The sequence below is a fragment of the Mustela lutreola genome, chromosome X (assembly GCF_030435805.1).
Source record: "Mustela lutreola isolate mMusLut2 chromosome X, mMusLut2.pri, whole genome shotgun sequence".
In the NCBI taxonomy this organism is placed as follows: Eukaryota; Metazoa; Chordata; class Mammalia; order Carnivora; family Mustelidae; genus Mustela; species Mustela lutreola.
The window spans coordinates 118,011,385-118,026,878 of NC_081308.1; the positions used below are offsets into that span (position 1 = coordinate 118,011,385).

Below are 15,494 nucleotides of genomic sequence, written 5' to 3' on the forward strand. Positions count from 1 at the left end.
TCTCAGGGTCCTGGGATCGAGCCCCACATCGGGCTCTCTGCTCTGCAGGGAGCCTGCTTCCTCCTCTCTCTCTGCCTGCCTACTTGTGATCTCTGTCAAATAAATAAATAAAATCTTTTAAAAAAAGAATAAAAAAATAATGTCTTTAAACAGCTTACAGTATAGAGCTACAATAACCAAGATCAAACATGTTAATAAAAATGTATAGTAACGGTTTCCACGAGGCAGTAATTCAACAAATAGCAGAGTTTTCAACATATACTAGAATGGAAATCCTTATTTTAAAAAAACCAATTCAAAATGAATTACAGACCTAACAAAGTTAAAACTACCAGACCTGCAGTACATATACCAATGTTCATCTCTTAATTTTGACAAATACACCATAACTACGTTAAGAGGTTAAACTTAGGGCAAACTGGGTGTAGGATATATGGAACTTTATGCTATCTTTGCAACATTTCTGTAAATTTAAAACCATCCCAAAATAAAGTTCACTTTTTTAGAGTGCACAGCATTAGTCATCAGGGAAATGCAAATTAAAATCTCAGTGTGATACCACCCCACCCCACCCCCCATTAAAATGGCCAATGTTGGAAAGCAACCAGAACACTCAAATTGCTAGGAGGGCATAAAACCGTACTCTTGGGGACACTATTCAGCAGTGTAAAAATTAAACACATAGAGTCCACCCTATTACCTCATCAATTCCACTCCCAAATTTTATCCAGAAGAAATGGAACTGTACGCCCAAGATTTGGACAACATTCATAGCAACGTTGTTTGTAATAGCCCAAAGCTAGAAGTCCAGATGTCCATCGAGACAGACAATCTACACTGTAAACTCTACACTGGACTTCTCTACACCAAAAACACTACATGGGTGCATCTCAGAAACATGCCAAACGTAGCTAGACAGAGAAAGTACAGTGATGTAAGCTTCAACTCCCATGAAATCCTAAAATAGCCAATCTACCCTGCAACAATAGAAACCAGGTCAGTGGTGTTTCTCTGGGCCTGGGAGAAGACACACTGACTGGTTAAGGGGCACAAAGGAACTTTTCAGAGGGAAATAGCCTGCCTCTTGATAAATGGGTTATCAACTCTTTTCCAAGACTGATCAAACTGAACACGGATCTGTGTCTTTTCAGTGCAAGTAAAATTTTTTTTAAAAATAGAAATGCCACTCATTCATCAGAGATACAATTAAATGAGATGCAAGGTACCCATCAGAATGGCTACATTTAAAAACCACCAAATAGGGGCACCTGGGTGGCTCAGTGGTTTAAGCCTCTGCCTTCAGCTCAGGTCATGATCTCAGGGTCCTGGGATCGAGCCCCACATCAGGCTCTCTGCTCAGCAGGGAGCCTGCTTCCCCCCTCTCTGCCTACTTGTGATCTGTCTATCAAATAAATAAAAATCTTTAAAATAAAAAATAAATAAATAAAACAACCAAATACTGGTAAGGGCACAGAATAACCTCTGTTCCAAGTGGGTGGCAAGTAAAACGTTACAACTTTGGAAAAACTGTGACTTCCTACCAAAGTATTAACCATAGGATCCAGCAACTCGTGTTTTTATCTCATTACTCAGACTTCTGTATTAGAATACACACAGCACTTTATTCAGAACAGCCAAGAGCTATAGAAAAGGCCCAGGTCTCCACCAACAGGTAAACTGTACCATATGCTTATCCTTGACCACAAAAAGTAACTATGGATACACATGTGGAGAATCTTTTTTTTTTTTTTTTTTTTTTTAAAGATTTTATTTATTTGACAGAGATCACAAGTAGGCAGAGAAGCAGGCGGAGAGAGAAAGGGAAGCAGGCTCCCCGCGGAGCAGAGAGCCCGATGCGGGGCTCGATCCCAGGACCCTGGGATCATGACCCGAGCCAAAGGCAGAGGCTTTAACCCACTGAGCCACCCAGGCGTCCCACATGTGGAGAATCTTAAAAAGCGTTTTGCTTAAGAACAAAAAGCCTTTGCCAGTCTCCACTTTTGATTCCATTTAGATGCTCCTGAATAGGCAGGTGTCTTACGGAAGAGTCACAAAATAACTTTTGAACAGGTTTTTCATTTTCAAAATCTGCAAACTCAGCTCACGGATAGAGGCGCTTTTAGGGAAGCATACAGATGTGTGCAACTTCATTGATAGGAAGGACTGGCTCTTCTAGAGTAACTGGCATGGAGCTAAGAAACTTATTTACAGGTCAATACTTAGGGCTTTATTCTGCCAACCTGGTGGCATTACTTTCCCATGTGATTTTTCTCAACTGCCTACGTAATCCAAATACACGGGTTAGGTGCAGATGAATTTCATGCATATAATGGGGACTCATAAAATGGAGGCTGCCCCAGTAGTATGGCCCATGTCACAAATCTGAACTGGTCAGATGAGGAAACCTCACCCACCAACCAGTCCACCTCAGCTTCACCGTGCACAGGACCGCCCAGCCAAACCGCGCCTTTCCACACCACCTCTTCTTCCAAAGCTCTGCAACACATTCAAGCCCTCTGGAAGCAGAAGCTCCGCAAGGCCCTGCACTCCAGCGCACAGGTTATCTCCCTTTGATAAAGGACAAAGGTCACTGAACAGTCCCCCAGGAGTCAGGGATACAGAGAGCAGCGGACACAAGCAGAGACCGTGACCCATACAGAAGTGTGTTAATCAGGCGCTGGGTTAACAGCATTGCTTAAGGCCCAAACTGGGATTCGCTACTGAACTGAGCTAAAATGGACCGGTTTTCCCTCAAGAGTTAAGCAGAAGAACCAAGAGTACATCCTTGGGTCTTTCAACTTCTAGTTCTTTGATGGCAAACACCTCAATTACCTTGATACCTACACCTGAAGCTCATTCCCCTAATTAGGGAGCCCAAGTCACAGAACAGGCCATCTTGGTGACAATGTTCTGTGGCAACTGCTCAGAATTGCCAGAAGTATGTGAGAAGTAGTTTGGGGGAGGAGATATAGGAAGAGAATACTGAAAAGCCTGTAGTCCTTGTTGTAAAAAATAAAAAGAACCCAGGGGCCACAAAAAATGCATGTTAAGTTTTATTAAGTTTCAAATACAAAACATTCCAAAAAGAGAAAAGTGATCTATAATATCTAAGTTCTATATTCAACTACTGTTAAACAAAACATTCTTTATCATTTTACAACCAGTATAAAGCCGTAAGAATCAAGACAGATTCGTTTTCCAATGGGGGTATAAGTCTGCTGGGTCAGTAAACTATTTGCCAAACAGCTGAATGGTGATTTAGGTATGCTTCATTTGAATTTAGTATTCACATTTACTATGATTAATTTCTATGTTCTACCCTATTTTCAATTTACCTAAATAAAATCTCCAGAGCCAAGAAGTAATGAGAAACCTAATCCCAGGTAGTTTACATTACAGGACCAAGGAAGACAGCTATGTTAAGTGCAACAGCTACTTAAAATTGGTCAATCCCTCATTGTGGTCTAGGATTGGAAGAGCCTGTCCAATGAGGGTTACAATTTTTGGACTATTTCTCACAACTGCGAAGACTAAACATGACAGCACTGATTTTACTATGGAAAAAAAAATATCAGAAGTTTTTGTACTTAGTTCTTCTAACCCAACAACTCCAATCCAGTCCCTTTAAGAACATTAGCTTTACATACTATCAGCTTTAATCTCCAACACAACTGGTTTGTTTCCAAGACAGGTGGTGGGGTAAAGCAGACTTACAAATAGTACACTTAAAAAAAGCCAAGTGGCCCAATTTGTTTCCAGTTTTTCAAGTGTGCTTTCAATCATTTCAGCTACGTTTCCAGTTACTTTAGTTTCCAGATGCTACTTCCTTCATTTTATGACTGAACCCCACTTCTGGATGAACTACACCAAATCAAATATCCCCACTTGCTGAAAAAATCAGTTTACTGGATAAAGAGTTACCACTCATGCCTTTCATTTTTCTACTTCAGCTTTCTGACAGCAATAATTAGAAGTTCTAAATTGCAGAGCTGTCCCCAAGACTTTAGCAAAATGAAAACCAAAGCTGTAAAATCCACATAAAGAACCACAAGAACTTACTACCTCCACTTACCAATTTCCTTAGCTGCTCCCCTTTATCTGGCCAATTACTTTTTTAAAGTAACTACCACTCCCTAGTTAAGTGCTAACCAACACTGATGCCATGCCTTCCTTCCTTCCTTAGATCCACAGGAACCCTCGAAGGCAAAAATCTATTGCCTGCACCAAACCAATTCTGATGAGTACTGCTTATGCAACTGTTGTGCCTTATCGACAATCAGCATTCTTCTGCTTCAACAACTCTGTAAAATGAAAAGCATGTGATCAGATCACAAGACGCTCTTTTACACTGGAAATTACTCCCCCCTTACCCATTCTCTAAATATACTTTTTTACTGCTTTAACTGGCAACGAAACATGTGCTTTAAGCTGCAAGTTCTAAAATGCAACCAAACACATTCATTAATAATTCCTGTTATCAGTTTGGGAATACTGAGTGCTACTAGGTCATCAATACACCAGTGACACCACCACTCTCCAAGTGGGAACTGAGAAGCAGTGGCATCTGTTCTCCCCTTAGTCAAGTTATACTATGGCTGAGGGCGCACCAATAATAAAAAGGGGATCCTCTGGGCACCTGTGTGGCTCAGCCATTGGGCGTCTGCCTTCAGCCTAGGTCTTGATCCCAGGGTACTGGGATCAAGCCCCGCATTGGGCTATCTGCTCAGCGGGAAGCCCGCTTCTCCCTCCCCCACTCCCCCTACTTGTGTTCCCTCTGTCAATAAAATAAGTAAAATCTTTAAAAAGGGGGTAACCTCTTACAAAAATGCACGAGAACAAGTCTAAACCTCATGCATGTCAAGTTTGTTCATATAAAGTGTACAGCTCCAATCAACCACTGCTTATGGGGACTATATTAGCAAGCTTTATACATTCAAAAATAAGCTAATTATAAAGGAGCTTAAGAGGTACAAACTTCCAGTTACAGGATAAGTTAACTCCATTGGAAAGTACAGAATATAGGAAAAATCAATAGGGGCATGACTGAGCCACTAACGGAAACACACCTGTTTAAAATAACTTTGCCCTACATTCTAATGGGTAAATGAACGTACAAGGGGTTACACATTACAGCACTTTATCCTCCTAATCCACAAGTTGGGTTACAAGCCCCTTCACAAAGAAACTTAATACCACAGGTATGCATAGTGAAAAGCTATTACTTACACCTCTAAGGCCACAGCTTCTGAAACTTACCTTAGCATTTGATTTCTCTTGCTGCCAGCTTTATCTAGTGTGAATTAATCAGCACTCCAAGCATAATGACCAAAATCCTCAACCTGTAAAAATTAAATATGTAACTAGTTACCGCTCTTAAAGGAAAATCTTCAAAACTTGCCTACAACTGCTCTTTTCCAGAAAGAAAAGGCAAGTTCAGACTTGCAGCTTAACGTTATTTCATGTTCTACTAATTCTCAAAGTGGTGGTAGGTTCACTGGCTTGGGATGGACTGGAATGGCTTAAAATGGTTAGGTCGCATGGCTTATGGATTCTCATTCTGTTCCAATGGTGCACTGCCATGTTAAATCCATAAGTTGAACGGACAAAACTTATTTGAAGGAATAAGTGCAGTATAAGGATTTTAGTTGGAGGTCTTCAAGTTTACTATATTCAAGAGCATCTTTTTCAACTTCATGGCTGGACCTGGGTCATGCTGCCTCAGGTTTTGCTTTTTAAAGACCACTTGCAATAGATTTTCTCCATACAGTGTAGTTCCATAGAACTAAAAACATGTCAGGCATCCAACTAAATGTCAAGTTTGCAATGGCTTACAGGGGCAGAGATCGGGACCCCAAACTTAAGCCATTTCCTATATTGACTAAAAGGCTATTTTGAAAAATGTTAAAACGTATGAAGCATGTTTAAAGGTCTTCATCAAAAAATACTTAAAAAAGAAAAAAAAGACACCCCCTCCCGAGCCCCAGATTGCCATTGGTAAACAACAGCTGTATTATTAAGGCCTTTAACTGTCATACATGCTTTAAAAAAAAAAAAAGAAAAAGAAAAATCCATGTGTTGAATTTGGAGGACTTCTAATATGCTATCGAACACTTTGCTTTTCCAAAAGTTTTTTTTTTTTTAAATCTAGAAAGCATTTCCATTGCCATGAGGTACAGTATGTCTCACTGTACTATGAGGAAGGTAAGTGTTCAATCTCGACTTAGACGGAAAAACTAGTTTGCTTTGCTTACCATCTTTGCTGTTTCACAGGCATTTGATGCTTTAAATCTGATGTGGAATGCTGATAGATTCACTTTTTAGAAGTCATAAGCCTTTGAGAAGTTGGAGATAACTTCATTGCTTATCTATTTTCTCCTTTGCAATCAAGCTGTTCCTTAAAAGTGAGACACTACAGAGTTGCAAAAATTTGAAACAGTAAGAGCAAGCACCGTTTGCAGCTTCATGGTTGGTTTTGGCCAAACTTTTTATTTAGTATTCTGTAGTTGCTTAACACACACTTAAATGGTCTTATTGGGGGGAGGGGAAAGGGGAGGTTCTTGTAGATTCCCAAGGAAATGTCAGAAAGGCAAAATATGGCCAGCATTATCCATTTGGTTTTTTGGGTTTACTGGGTGAATAGCACTTTCCTTACATAAGCATCTGATCTCAGGTTTTTCATACTGAGAACATTTGAGATTTCAGTTTGAAGACCCTCTGAAACCCTACGAGTAGCATACCCCGACCACCCTCTAACAGCTAGCTTGTTTGTATAGGCAGAAGGATTCACCTCTCCATTTTAGATGGCTAGATGTTTGTGGAAGGTCTTAGAATTGCTTTGCCTCACTTACTGGGAAAAGTGGCCTTTAGGGACACTTTTAACTTGAAAAATTACAACACTAGTACACAAGTCAAGTCTTAACACATTTAACATTTGCTTATTGAAAGCAATGTCATAAAGTCAAATAAGATTAAACAGGTTTTACTTTTTTTCCCTCACAAGAACATAAAAATTATGGAAGGGGAACTTAAACAGGAAATTTAAAAAAAGGTAACACAATTTTTCCTTTTAGTAGTCCTTGGGTAGTTATGACAGAAAAGGTTCCACTTTTTTGTTTGTTTCTTTGAACAGGGATTTTGGTCCAAAGTTTTGTTTGTTTTTAGTATCTGCTTCTGCCTCCCCCTCTATCAGATCGGCTTCCTCCACGGCCACCACCTCTTGGTGCTCCGCGGCTTGAACTGCTGTAGGAATCACGTGGAGGAGGGTACCCCCTTTCCATAGAAGGGGGAAGCCCTCTTTCTTGTCTGCCAACCCGATCACGACCACTTGAGTAGAGATCACTTCGGCTGCTTGAGTAACTGTCTCGACTTCCACCATATCCGTCACGTGAGCTGCTGTAATCATCATAGCGACTGCTTCCACCATAAGATGGCGGGGGCCCTCGTGTAGGTGGAGCACTACGTGAGTTACCTGCAGGGTCAATGGTCAGGTAATATGGCAACACTATAAATTGTATATATACAACATTTAAATCTGAATTTACAGAATTCTTGTATTAAACGTTTACTTTCTTAAATGGGAGGTTTTAAACTCTGCCATTGCTGGCCATTAACAGGGATTTGCTCATCTGCTGAGATACGGAAATGGATGGGTTTTAATGTTTGTTTGAAAAGACTGAAGACGGTGTGTATTTCAAGAGGATATTCCAGACAGCTTGTTATTTTATAGTAGGCACTCAGACACTTTCCAGTGATAAGTTGCAATTTTGAACTGTAGACTTTCCTTCATATTGCAATGGTAAACATTTGATCTTGTTAATAAAATTTTTAAACTGTATTTTCACTGTTGGGGGAAAACACATAAGGCTGCCAATTTAAGCAAGCAAAATCCCCTCCAAAGCAAGCAAACAGCCTCAAAAAGAAAAAAAAAAAACTTAGAAAAAACAAAAGCCCCTCACAAAACTAGGAAAAGCCCAGCTGATAAAGGTACCCCTTAAAAGCAAGCAAATATCCCTTTAAAAAGCAAGCACCACACAGCCTAATAAAGTGGCTCATGAACCTAAAAACTCAAGCTGGTGATATTCAAAGACCCTCAACCAGTATCTTACCATAACTCTCATATGAATCTCTGTAGGAGCCTCCACTTGGATGATCTGAATAGTCACGATCACGACCATAGCCATCTCTATCACTGCAGTTAAAATGAAAAAAAAAAAAAACAAAAACAAAAACAAAAAAAAAAAACACTTGTTAAGGCACAAGACATCAATTTCAGAGCGACTTCCATTTTTTACAGCAAGCTGCGGCAGGCAGCAGTTAGTACCCTACCTATAGCCTCTTGACGGGTAGTCATCACGTGAACTGGAATGACCATAATCACGGTAAGTATAATCTCTCGGCGGTGGTGCATAATCTCTTGTATCACGAGAACTTGGGTAATCTCTGCTTGAATAGCTGAAAAGACAAAAATTTAAGTCGGTTCACACTTTTCCTAGGTTCTCCCTTCAACCTCAGTTATTAAGACAACGAACTAACTACTCTCATCGGTTACCTGTCTTTAGTGGAGTATCCATCATCTCTCGGGGACAAATAAACATCTCTACGAGAGGGCAGGGGTTCCCTTCGAGGTGGGCCTCCGTAACTATCTCTTCCGCGCGACACAGGAGCTTAAGAAAAAAAAATTTTTTTTCAATATAACCAAAATGTGCATGTACATTTAGGCAATGAAAAGCAGTGACTTAAAGACGAGACCGTGGAAAGGAGTTTCTTTAAAAATTTCCTTCGCACAAACCAAATTCTTTTCAGTACTTCTAACTTTATGCAAGCCTAGTCCATGAGAGAGTTTCATTAAGCATCATTTTTAACATTTAAGGCTTTAAAAACATTTTTGAAGATTTTGAGCAGGTGAGCAAGCAAGAAAAAGCACAAGCAGCAGAGAGGGGAAGAAGCAGGCTCCCCCCAGGCTGAGCAGGGAGATCCATGTGGGGCAAGGAAAACACTGAACAGACCGTGCCGCCCAGGCACCCCTACGTTTATTTTGAAGCATCATTTTTGAAAATCACTGACCAATCCTTTGTTATAGTGGGACAACAGAATGTTCTATAAATCCAGCATTTACCTCTTCCTCCCATTCCACTGCTGCTGCGAACTGGTCCTGAAGGGGCAGATCTTTTAGGAGGAGGACCACCACTGCGTGGTGGTGGTCCTCTTTTTACTGGAAGTGGTCCCCTGGAAGAACTCATGTTAAAATTCATGGAATAGCCACCATCATCTACATTGAAATAGAAAAGAGAAACATTATTAATTCCAGCATCAATAAAAGCTATTTATGTTTACTTTGCTGTTATCAATGACCATTTTCTGTTTAGTTGGGGAATCGGACTTTTTCACTTGAGTAAGACTAACAACTCTAAGGGAGTTGACACAAACTAACAAAATAATATAACTAAAGTGTACTCTTTAGTTGCTTCAAAGAAAAATACAAACTGTTTCATTTTTATACACCAAAGTACATGTCATCAAAAATTTTCTGCAAATTCTGGACAAATTTGTTGTCCACGGTTTTATTGTTTTGGTATTTAAGTAATCTCTACATCCAATGCAAGACTTACTCATTACCTGTCACCAAGAGTTATTAGCAATAGATGGGAGCCTAGCTTTTTTAAATACTAACTTAGGATGCCTTCTAGGTTTCTCTGAAGTCATGACTTTGATGAATGAGGTCTTTTCATGATCAAAAGCTGGAGCATTTACTACGGGACTTAACCAATGCACAGACTGGTGTGGGGTTTACAGTTCCTAATTCTACAACAAGCCTAAGGTAGAAGTCATTACCCATGTGCCCTCCACGTGAGGGAGGTCCCCTGGTTCCTCCACTTCCTCCTCTTCCGCCTCTAAGACCTCTTGGAGGGCCTCTGCTTCTTGGCGGTGGTGGTGGTCCACGTCTACCACTTTCAAAGGATGGTTTAGTGGCTTGTTCTACTTTGATGGCTTTTCCATCTAAGGACTAAAAAAACACCGAAAACAGTTAACTGCATCAATATTTAAGAAGACCTTGCACATCCATTCACTATGTGTTATTACACCAACGTGCCCTCCAAAAATATAAGTTTTTAGGTAAATTTAGCTCACCAATTAATCTGAGAAAAGCGATAAAATATAGGGTCATTTTCCATTCTAAGTTTTTTAGAATGATACTAATCAGTTTAACTCCAACATTAAAGTGAATCCATCACACTGCTGGTCAATAACATTTTAAAAGCTAGACAATCAATTTGTTATTAAATGTGATAACAGCAAAGGAAAGCCAAGATATCGAGGCATTCTATGATTCTAGAGAACACACGGTCATATAATTTTCTCAACTGAAACAATTTAAAAGTACAATCCACAACTCTGCAAAGCATGAAATTACAAAGGGCAGAAGATTAGCGGGTTCTGGAAAGGTATACATTCAAACACAAATCAAGAACTTTTCTAGACCAGACTTCAGTAACACTCTTTATGCATTAGGAAACAGTACCATTGTGCAATCTCACCTTTCCATTCATGTCTCTGGCTGCATCCTTAGCATCTGCTGGGCTCTCAAAGGTGACAAAAGCAAATCCTCTTGATTTGTTGGTTTCACGATCTTTCATCAATAGAACTGAAAAAGCCGTTTTTGGGGGGGGGGGTTACTCTAGTTCGAATTAAATAACAAAAGTGCACCTACAACATGTAAGCTCAGAACTTCTTAGAGGACAAAATGTATCATTTCAAACCATCAACGCAATCAAATACATCACAGCTTACATTTTAAACTTTAACAGCTCCCTATATCCTTTCAAATAACTCACCTTCCACTATTCGTCCATATTTGCCAAATACTGCTTCAAGGGCTTTTTCATTTGTTTCTGTATTGAGGCCACCAATGAAAAGCTTTCCTGGGCGATCTGCTTCAACCATTTTTTCCCCCCTGGTGAGAGTCTGTTGAAAAAGAGCAGTATTACCTCCCTATAAAAAGTTCAAGTTTATGGGGCACATGTCTATTTACTAGTGCATATTTCTTCTTTCACTAAGATTATCATTCCTTAAAAACAGCAGACACCAAAAAGCCTACTTTCCTAAAGCCTCAGCAGGAAACCAATTCAAGTATTTGAGTGATGCTGCAATTTACCTTAAACTAAAGGACCACTTAATACCTTCATCTTTAATCCACCTCGACAATTTTAATAAAGTAACAGCTACTCAGCCTCTGAAAAAGCAATTCTAGTTTTAACCCTAGATGTGTTCCTTTTAAAGATTCAATTATCACCTTCTAATTACCCTAATGTTTTTTTTTAAAGCGTATCGCCTCATTCAAGGTCACAGGCCAGATACAGGTCCTCTTCCAAGAACTTTGCCTTTCCTCATTGGGATTCTCTAGTCAATCTAAATAGAAATTTAAAGTTTGAGCCAAGTTATACCTCCTCTTCTAAACCAACCCCTAAACCCGCCGAAAAGGTTCTTTTAGAACAAAAAAAAAAAAGGTTTCAGTATCGTTTCATAATAACGGAAGGTGGAAGCGCGCATCGTATCACTCAACGCTCCATGACTGCAGCAGAATCCAATTAAAATCCGTCATTAAAAACCGCGTGGAAAACACAAAATGGCGACACTTGGATTCGGCCCAGGAAAACCTACACTGGTCAGGGGAGTAACTTTTGGTATCAGCAGTGGCTGCGAGAAGTCAAAGGGCCTCCTCTCCGAGGCTGCCAATGAACAAGGACCCGCGTAAAAGTGCACGTGCCCATCTGTAGCGCCAGCGCCATCCCAATGCAGGTACCGCGGTGGCGCGCTCTGCCCTCGTCCCGTTTCAGCCCCGACCTCCGGCACCACCCCCGCAGGCGACAACCAAACTTTCCCGAGAGGCACCCAGCGGGACGGAGCCCCCACGTCTGTTTTCCTCGCACACGCGCCGCTTTATCGAAATAGGTCGGCCCCTTTCGGTTCTTAAAATGGCGCCCGCCACCCCCATCTCCAGGGAGATAATCCCAAGTTCTAACGTGGCAAGAAGACACGCGAAACGGCCGAAGGAAAGGCTAACACGTACCGGAGGGGTGACAACGGTTCCAAGCTCCTACGAGCTCGCCGGCAGGGGCTTCGTAGCAGCTCAGCACGAGGGAGTGCCGCCGGATCCGCGAACGGAAGAGGGAAGCCGCCAGCAATACTGCGCAACGAGGGCGAACAAAGGAGACAGCAAACTTTATACTGCCCGGGAACGAGGCTGAAGGACCCGGATGGAAACCGAGCTCAGAATTTGAAACGCAAAGGGAGGGGGAGCCGTTCCCAGTCTCCCTATTGGCTTTCTTCTCTGTCACTCACTCCTTGTCCCACCCCTTACCCCAGGCCCTCGGCGTTGTAGCCGGCGCCCGCTTGTAACCGTTTTCCCAGCCCCCACCCGTGCTCCCCAGACCCGCGTTTTTGCTTTCCGCTAAAATGCTTCAAGGTCTGCGTTTAATACCGAATTGAAATTTATGACTTATTCCGGGGGCCGGGCACGGTGCTAAACTTTATACCCGTTAACTCATTTAATTATCAAAGCAAGGTGATGAAGGTTGATCCTAACTGTGCTAATTTTGCGTCAAGGGGAAACAAAGAAGTTTAGATAATAAAATATATCTTCCCAAAATATCTTCAACGGGAACTTTTAGTGGGTGGGGAAAATTCTGACAAATGAACGTTACTTAGGGGAGGAAAGAGTACGAAACAGCAGTCATTTCACAGAGAACAATTACTGAACACCTACTAATCAAAGGCAGGCTGCGGGGTTACAACTCAACAAGCGGAGACAAGGGCAAGAAAGCATTTACATCGAAGGTAGAACTACCAACTTTGGCAAATAAAAATAAAGGACGCCCAGTTAAGTTTGAATTTCAGATAAATTCTTAAAGCATGTATATCCCCAGACCATGTACAGAAAACTTAATGGTTAACTCAAATTTAAGTGGGCATTGTGTCTTTTTTTCTATGTCAATCCACTCGTGTTGGGGGGGATTACAAAAGTTAAACATTCTCTGATTTATTTAAAACCCAACGGAAAAAATGGCAATACAAATAACAAAACAATTACGTGTTGTGATTAGTGCCAGGAAGCAAACTAGGTGCTCTGGTGGGCAGTATACAGGAGACCAAATTTGATTTTTAGAAGCCACATCAGAACTGAATGCAGAAAAGAAACTAGCCATGGGAGTGCTTTTCAAAAAGAGGGAGCACTAAGAAAGTGGAGGGAAAGACCCTGCAGGGATCAAGAGACAGAAAGAGATCCAGGGTGTCAGGAATTAAAGGGGTATCAAGAGTATGGACTCAGAAAAACAATCTGAGGGGTTTGAAGTGACGGGGGGGGGGGGGGACCAGGTGTTGGGTATTAGGGAGGGCTCGGATTGCATGGAGCACTGGGTGTGGTGCAAAAATAATGAATACTGTTACACTGAAAAGAAATAAAAAATAAATTAAAAAAAAGAGAGAGAGCGAAGGAACCGAGGAGGTAGGCAGAATCTTGGAACCCATTAAAAGATTGCAGAAGGTTAAGTGTGAAACCAGAAGTACCTCTGGGACTGTGTTAACAGACCTGGAGAGAGCGGATGGGGCCTTGAATTAGGGGCGTGGCCGTGAGGATGGGGAGGAAGGAACAATCAATCCTTAGGTGTATGGGACAGGTAGGGTGCACTGAATTTGCTAATGAATCAGATGGGAAAGGGCTGGGGTGGAATTGAGGCAACAGAGGTCGGTATGCATGACCAGGTAGCTGCCTGGCATAAATGGGGGGGGGGCGGCATTTACCAAAATGGTTGCAGAGAAGGAAGTTTGGGATGGAGACGTGGACAACTTGATGCTCAGAGTGGAGATCAGAGCTAAATTGTTGCTTACAGATGATAATACAAGAATGAGCCCACCACAAAAGAGAACACGATGGGAGAAGAAGGCGCGAGATCACACATTATTAACTAGAAAATCTGTGTATGGAGAGAAACGACTGGAAGGAAATATGCTGAACTGTTACCAGTTGATCTTGGTGGGGGTAGGATTTGTGAACAATTGTTACTTTTCTTCTTCACAGTTAAAATAACCCAGCCCAGGGACGCCTGTGTTTCAATTGATGATGCGCCTGCCTTTGGCTCAGGTCATGATCCCGAAGTCCTGGGATCAGTGGAGCTCCTTGCTCAGCAGGGAGTCGGCTTCTCCCTCTGCCTGCCTCTCCCCTGCCCCCACCCTGCGCCTGCCAGCTCCCCCCTGCTTGTGCACTCCTGTGCGTGCTCTCTCTCTCTCTCCCCGGCAAGTAAATAAATAGAACCTTAAAAAAAAAAACACAGTTACTCTGCCCATGGTGTATTAGGATATATGCCAGGCAGGTAGTAGTAAATGATGTTCAGGTTCTGGGTAAAAACCCCAAGGAGCCTTGGAACCAGCTCTGCATTATTAACATTACGGGAGGGGCTGATACTCAGTAGTAATCAGTATGGCGAGCATATTGGTTCCTTTATTTCCTAGCCAAATAATGACAAATAAAGCAAAAGTCCTGTCCATTTGCCTTCGGGATGAGTTATTTAAATTGCTGGCTATGGCAATAGTTGGGAATCGGCCAGGTTGGCAAAAACCACTTAAATGTCGGGCTCAGCAAGCAGTCTGCAGCCCCAGGAGGAATCAGAAGAAATCCTTCCCCCTGGATTGGCAGGCGCTGTCTTTCTCTGTCTCAAATCCAGACAGAGCACTACCAGACCTTCGCCCAGGCTCTGAGACTCAGCCAGGCCTCCCCCAGTCTAGAGCAGAACAGGGCCAACTCTATCATAAATGTCCCTGTCCCCCTGGGTGTCAAGAGGGAAATGTGGATCTATATGGACCAGAGAGATCTGGTCTTTGCAATTAGTGCCCAGGAGGGTGGGGTGTGGGGTGGGGACAGGACTTCCAAGGACAAGAAGCCAGAATGCAAGTCAGGACAGAGGGGACAAAAGAAACTGGAGAGGGAGGGCCTACTGACTAGATCCAGGTAGCAATGAAGAGGGAAGCCTTTCTTAGGGGTGGCACGTGGTAATCAGACTCCATCTTAAAGAGACCACCATGGCTGCTGCCTGGAGACTGTATTGGGGGAGGGAGGAGCTGGAAGCAGGGTATTGTTGACGTAATCTTGGAGAGGGGACATGGGCCTGCCCAGTGGTAAGGGATCTGGCCAGTGGACAATGCGAAAAGCAGGACTCACACTGCCAAAAGGAAGCTTTGAAACCCATCCCTCCCCTTCATGGATCCTCTCGATTTTTCCCTTAGCTGCTTTCTTTCAACTTACTCCTTTGGATTATCATTAAGTATAGTTACACGTTGTTCTCTTTACTATAAATTTTCCCTCGGTCTGGTTATTTCTCTCCAGATGCCATCTCGATGATTGACTGATAGACAGAGTCAAGCAATATTACTTAACTGCTCTGTATCCTTGGAGTATAATCAGGGCCACATAAATGTTGGCTGAATGACTTGCAAGCTCTTTT

The 15,494-nt window shown here is 42.1% G+C and overlaps 1 protein-coding gene and 1 non-coding gene across 2 annotated transcripts; both read right to left on the bottom strand.

Moving 5' to 3' along the window:
• Window positions 1-3,040: 3,040 nt before the first annotated feature.
• Window positions 3,041-12,237, bottom strand: RBMX (RNA binding motif protein X-linked). The gene is made up of 11 exons (XM_059157584.1): window positions 12,068-12,237; window positions 10,833-10,962; window positions 10,536-10,642; window positions 9,832-10,003; window positions 9,116-9,268; window positions 8,549-8,663; window positions 8,326-8,451; window positions 8,106-8,188; window positions 6,252-7,468; window positions 5,257-5,339; window positions 3,041-4,301 (listed from the first exon to the last, which is right to left on the bottom strand). The coding sequence occupies exons 2-9, from the start codon at window positions 10,939-10,941 to the stop codon at window positions 7,158-7,160; spliced, it is 1,176 nt and encodes a 391-aa protein (XP_059013567.1). The 5' UTR covers window positions 10,942-10,962; window positions 12,068-12,237; the 3' UTR covers window positions 3,041-4,301; window positions 5,257-5,339; window positions 6,252-7,157.
• LOC131822398 (small nucleolar RNA SNORD61) lies at window positions 10,716-10,784 on the bottom strand. Its single transcript, XR_009350257.1, has one exon. It is a non-coding gene; the product is annotated as a small nucleolar RNA SNORD61 (small nucleolar RNA).
• Window positions 12,238-15,494: the final 3,257 nt, after the last annotated feature.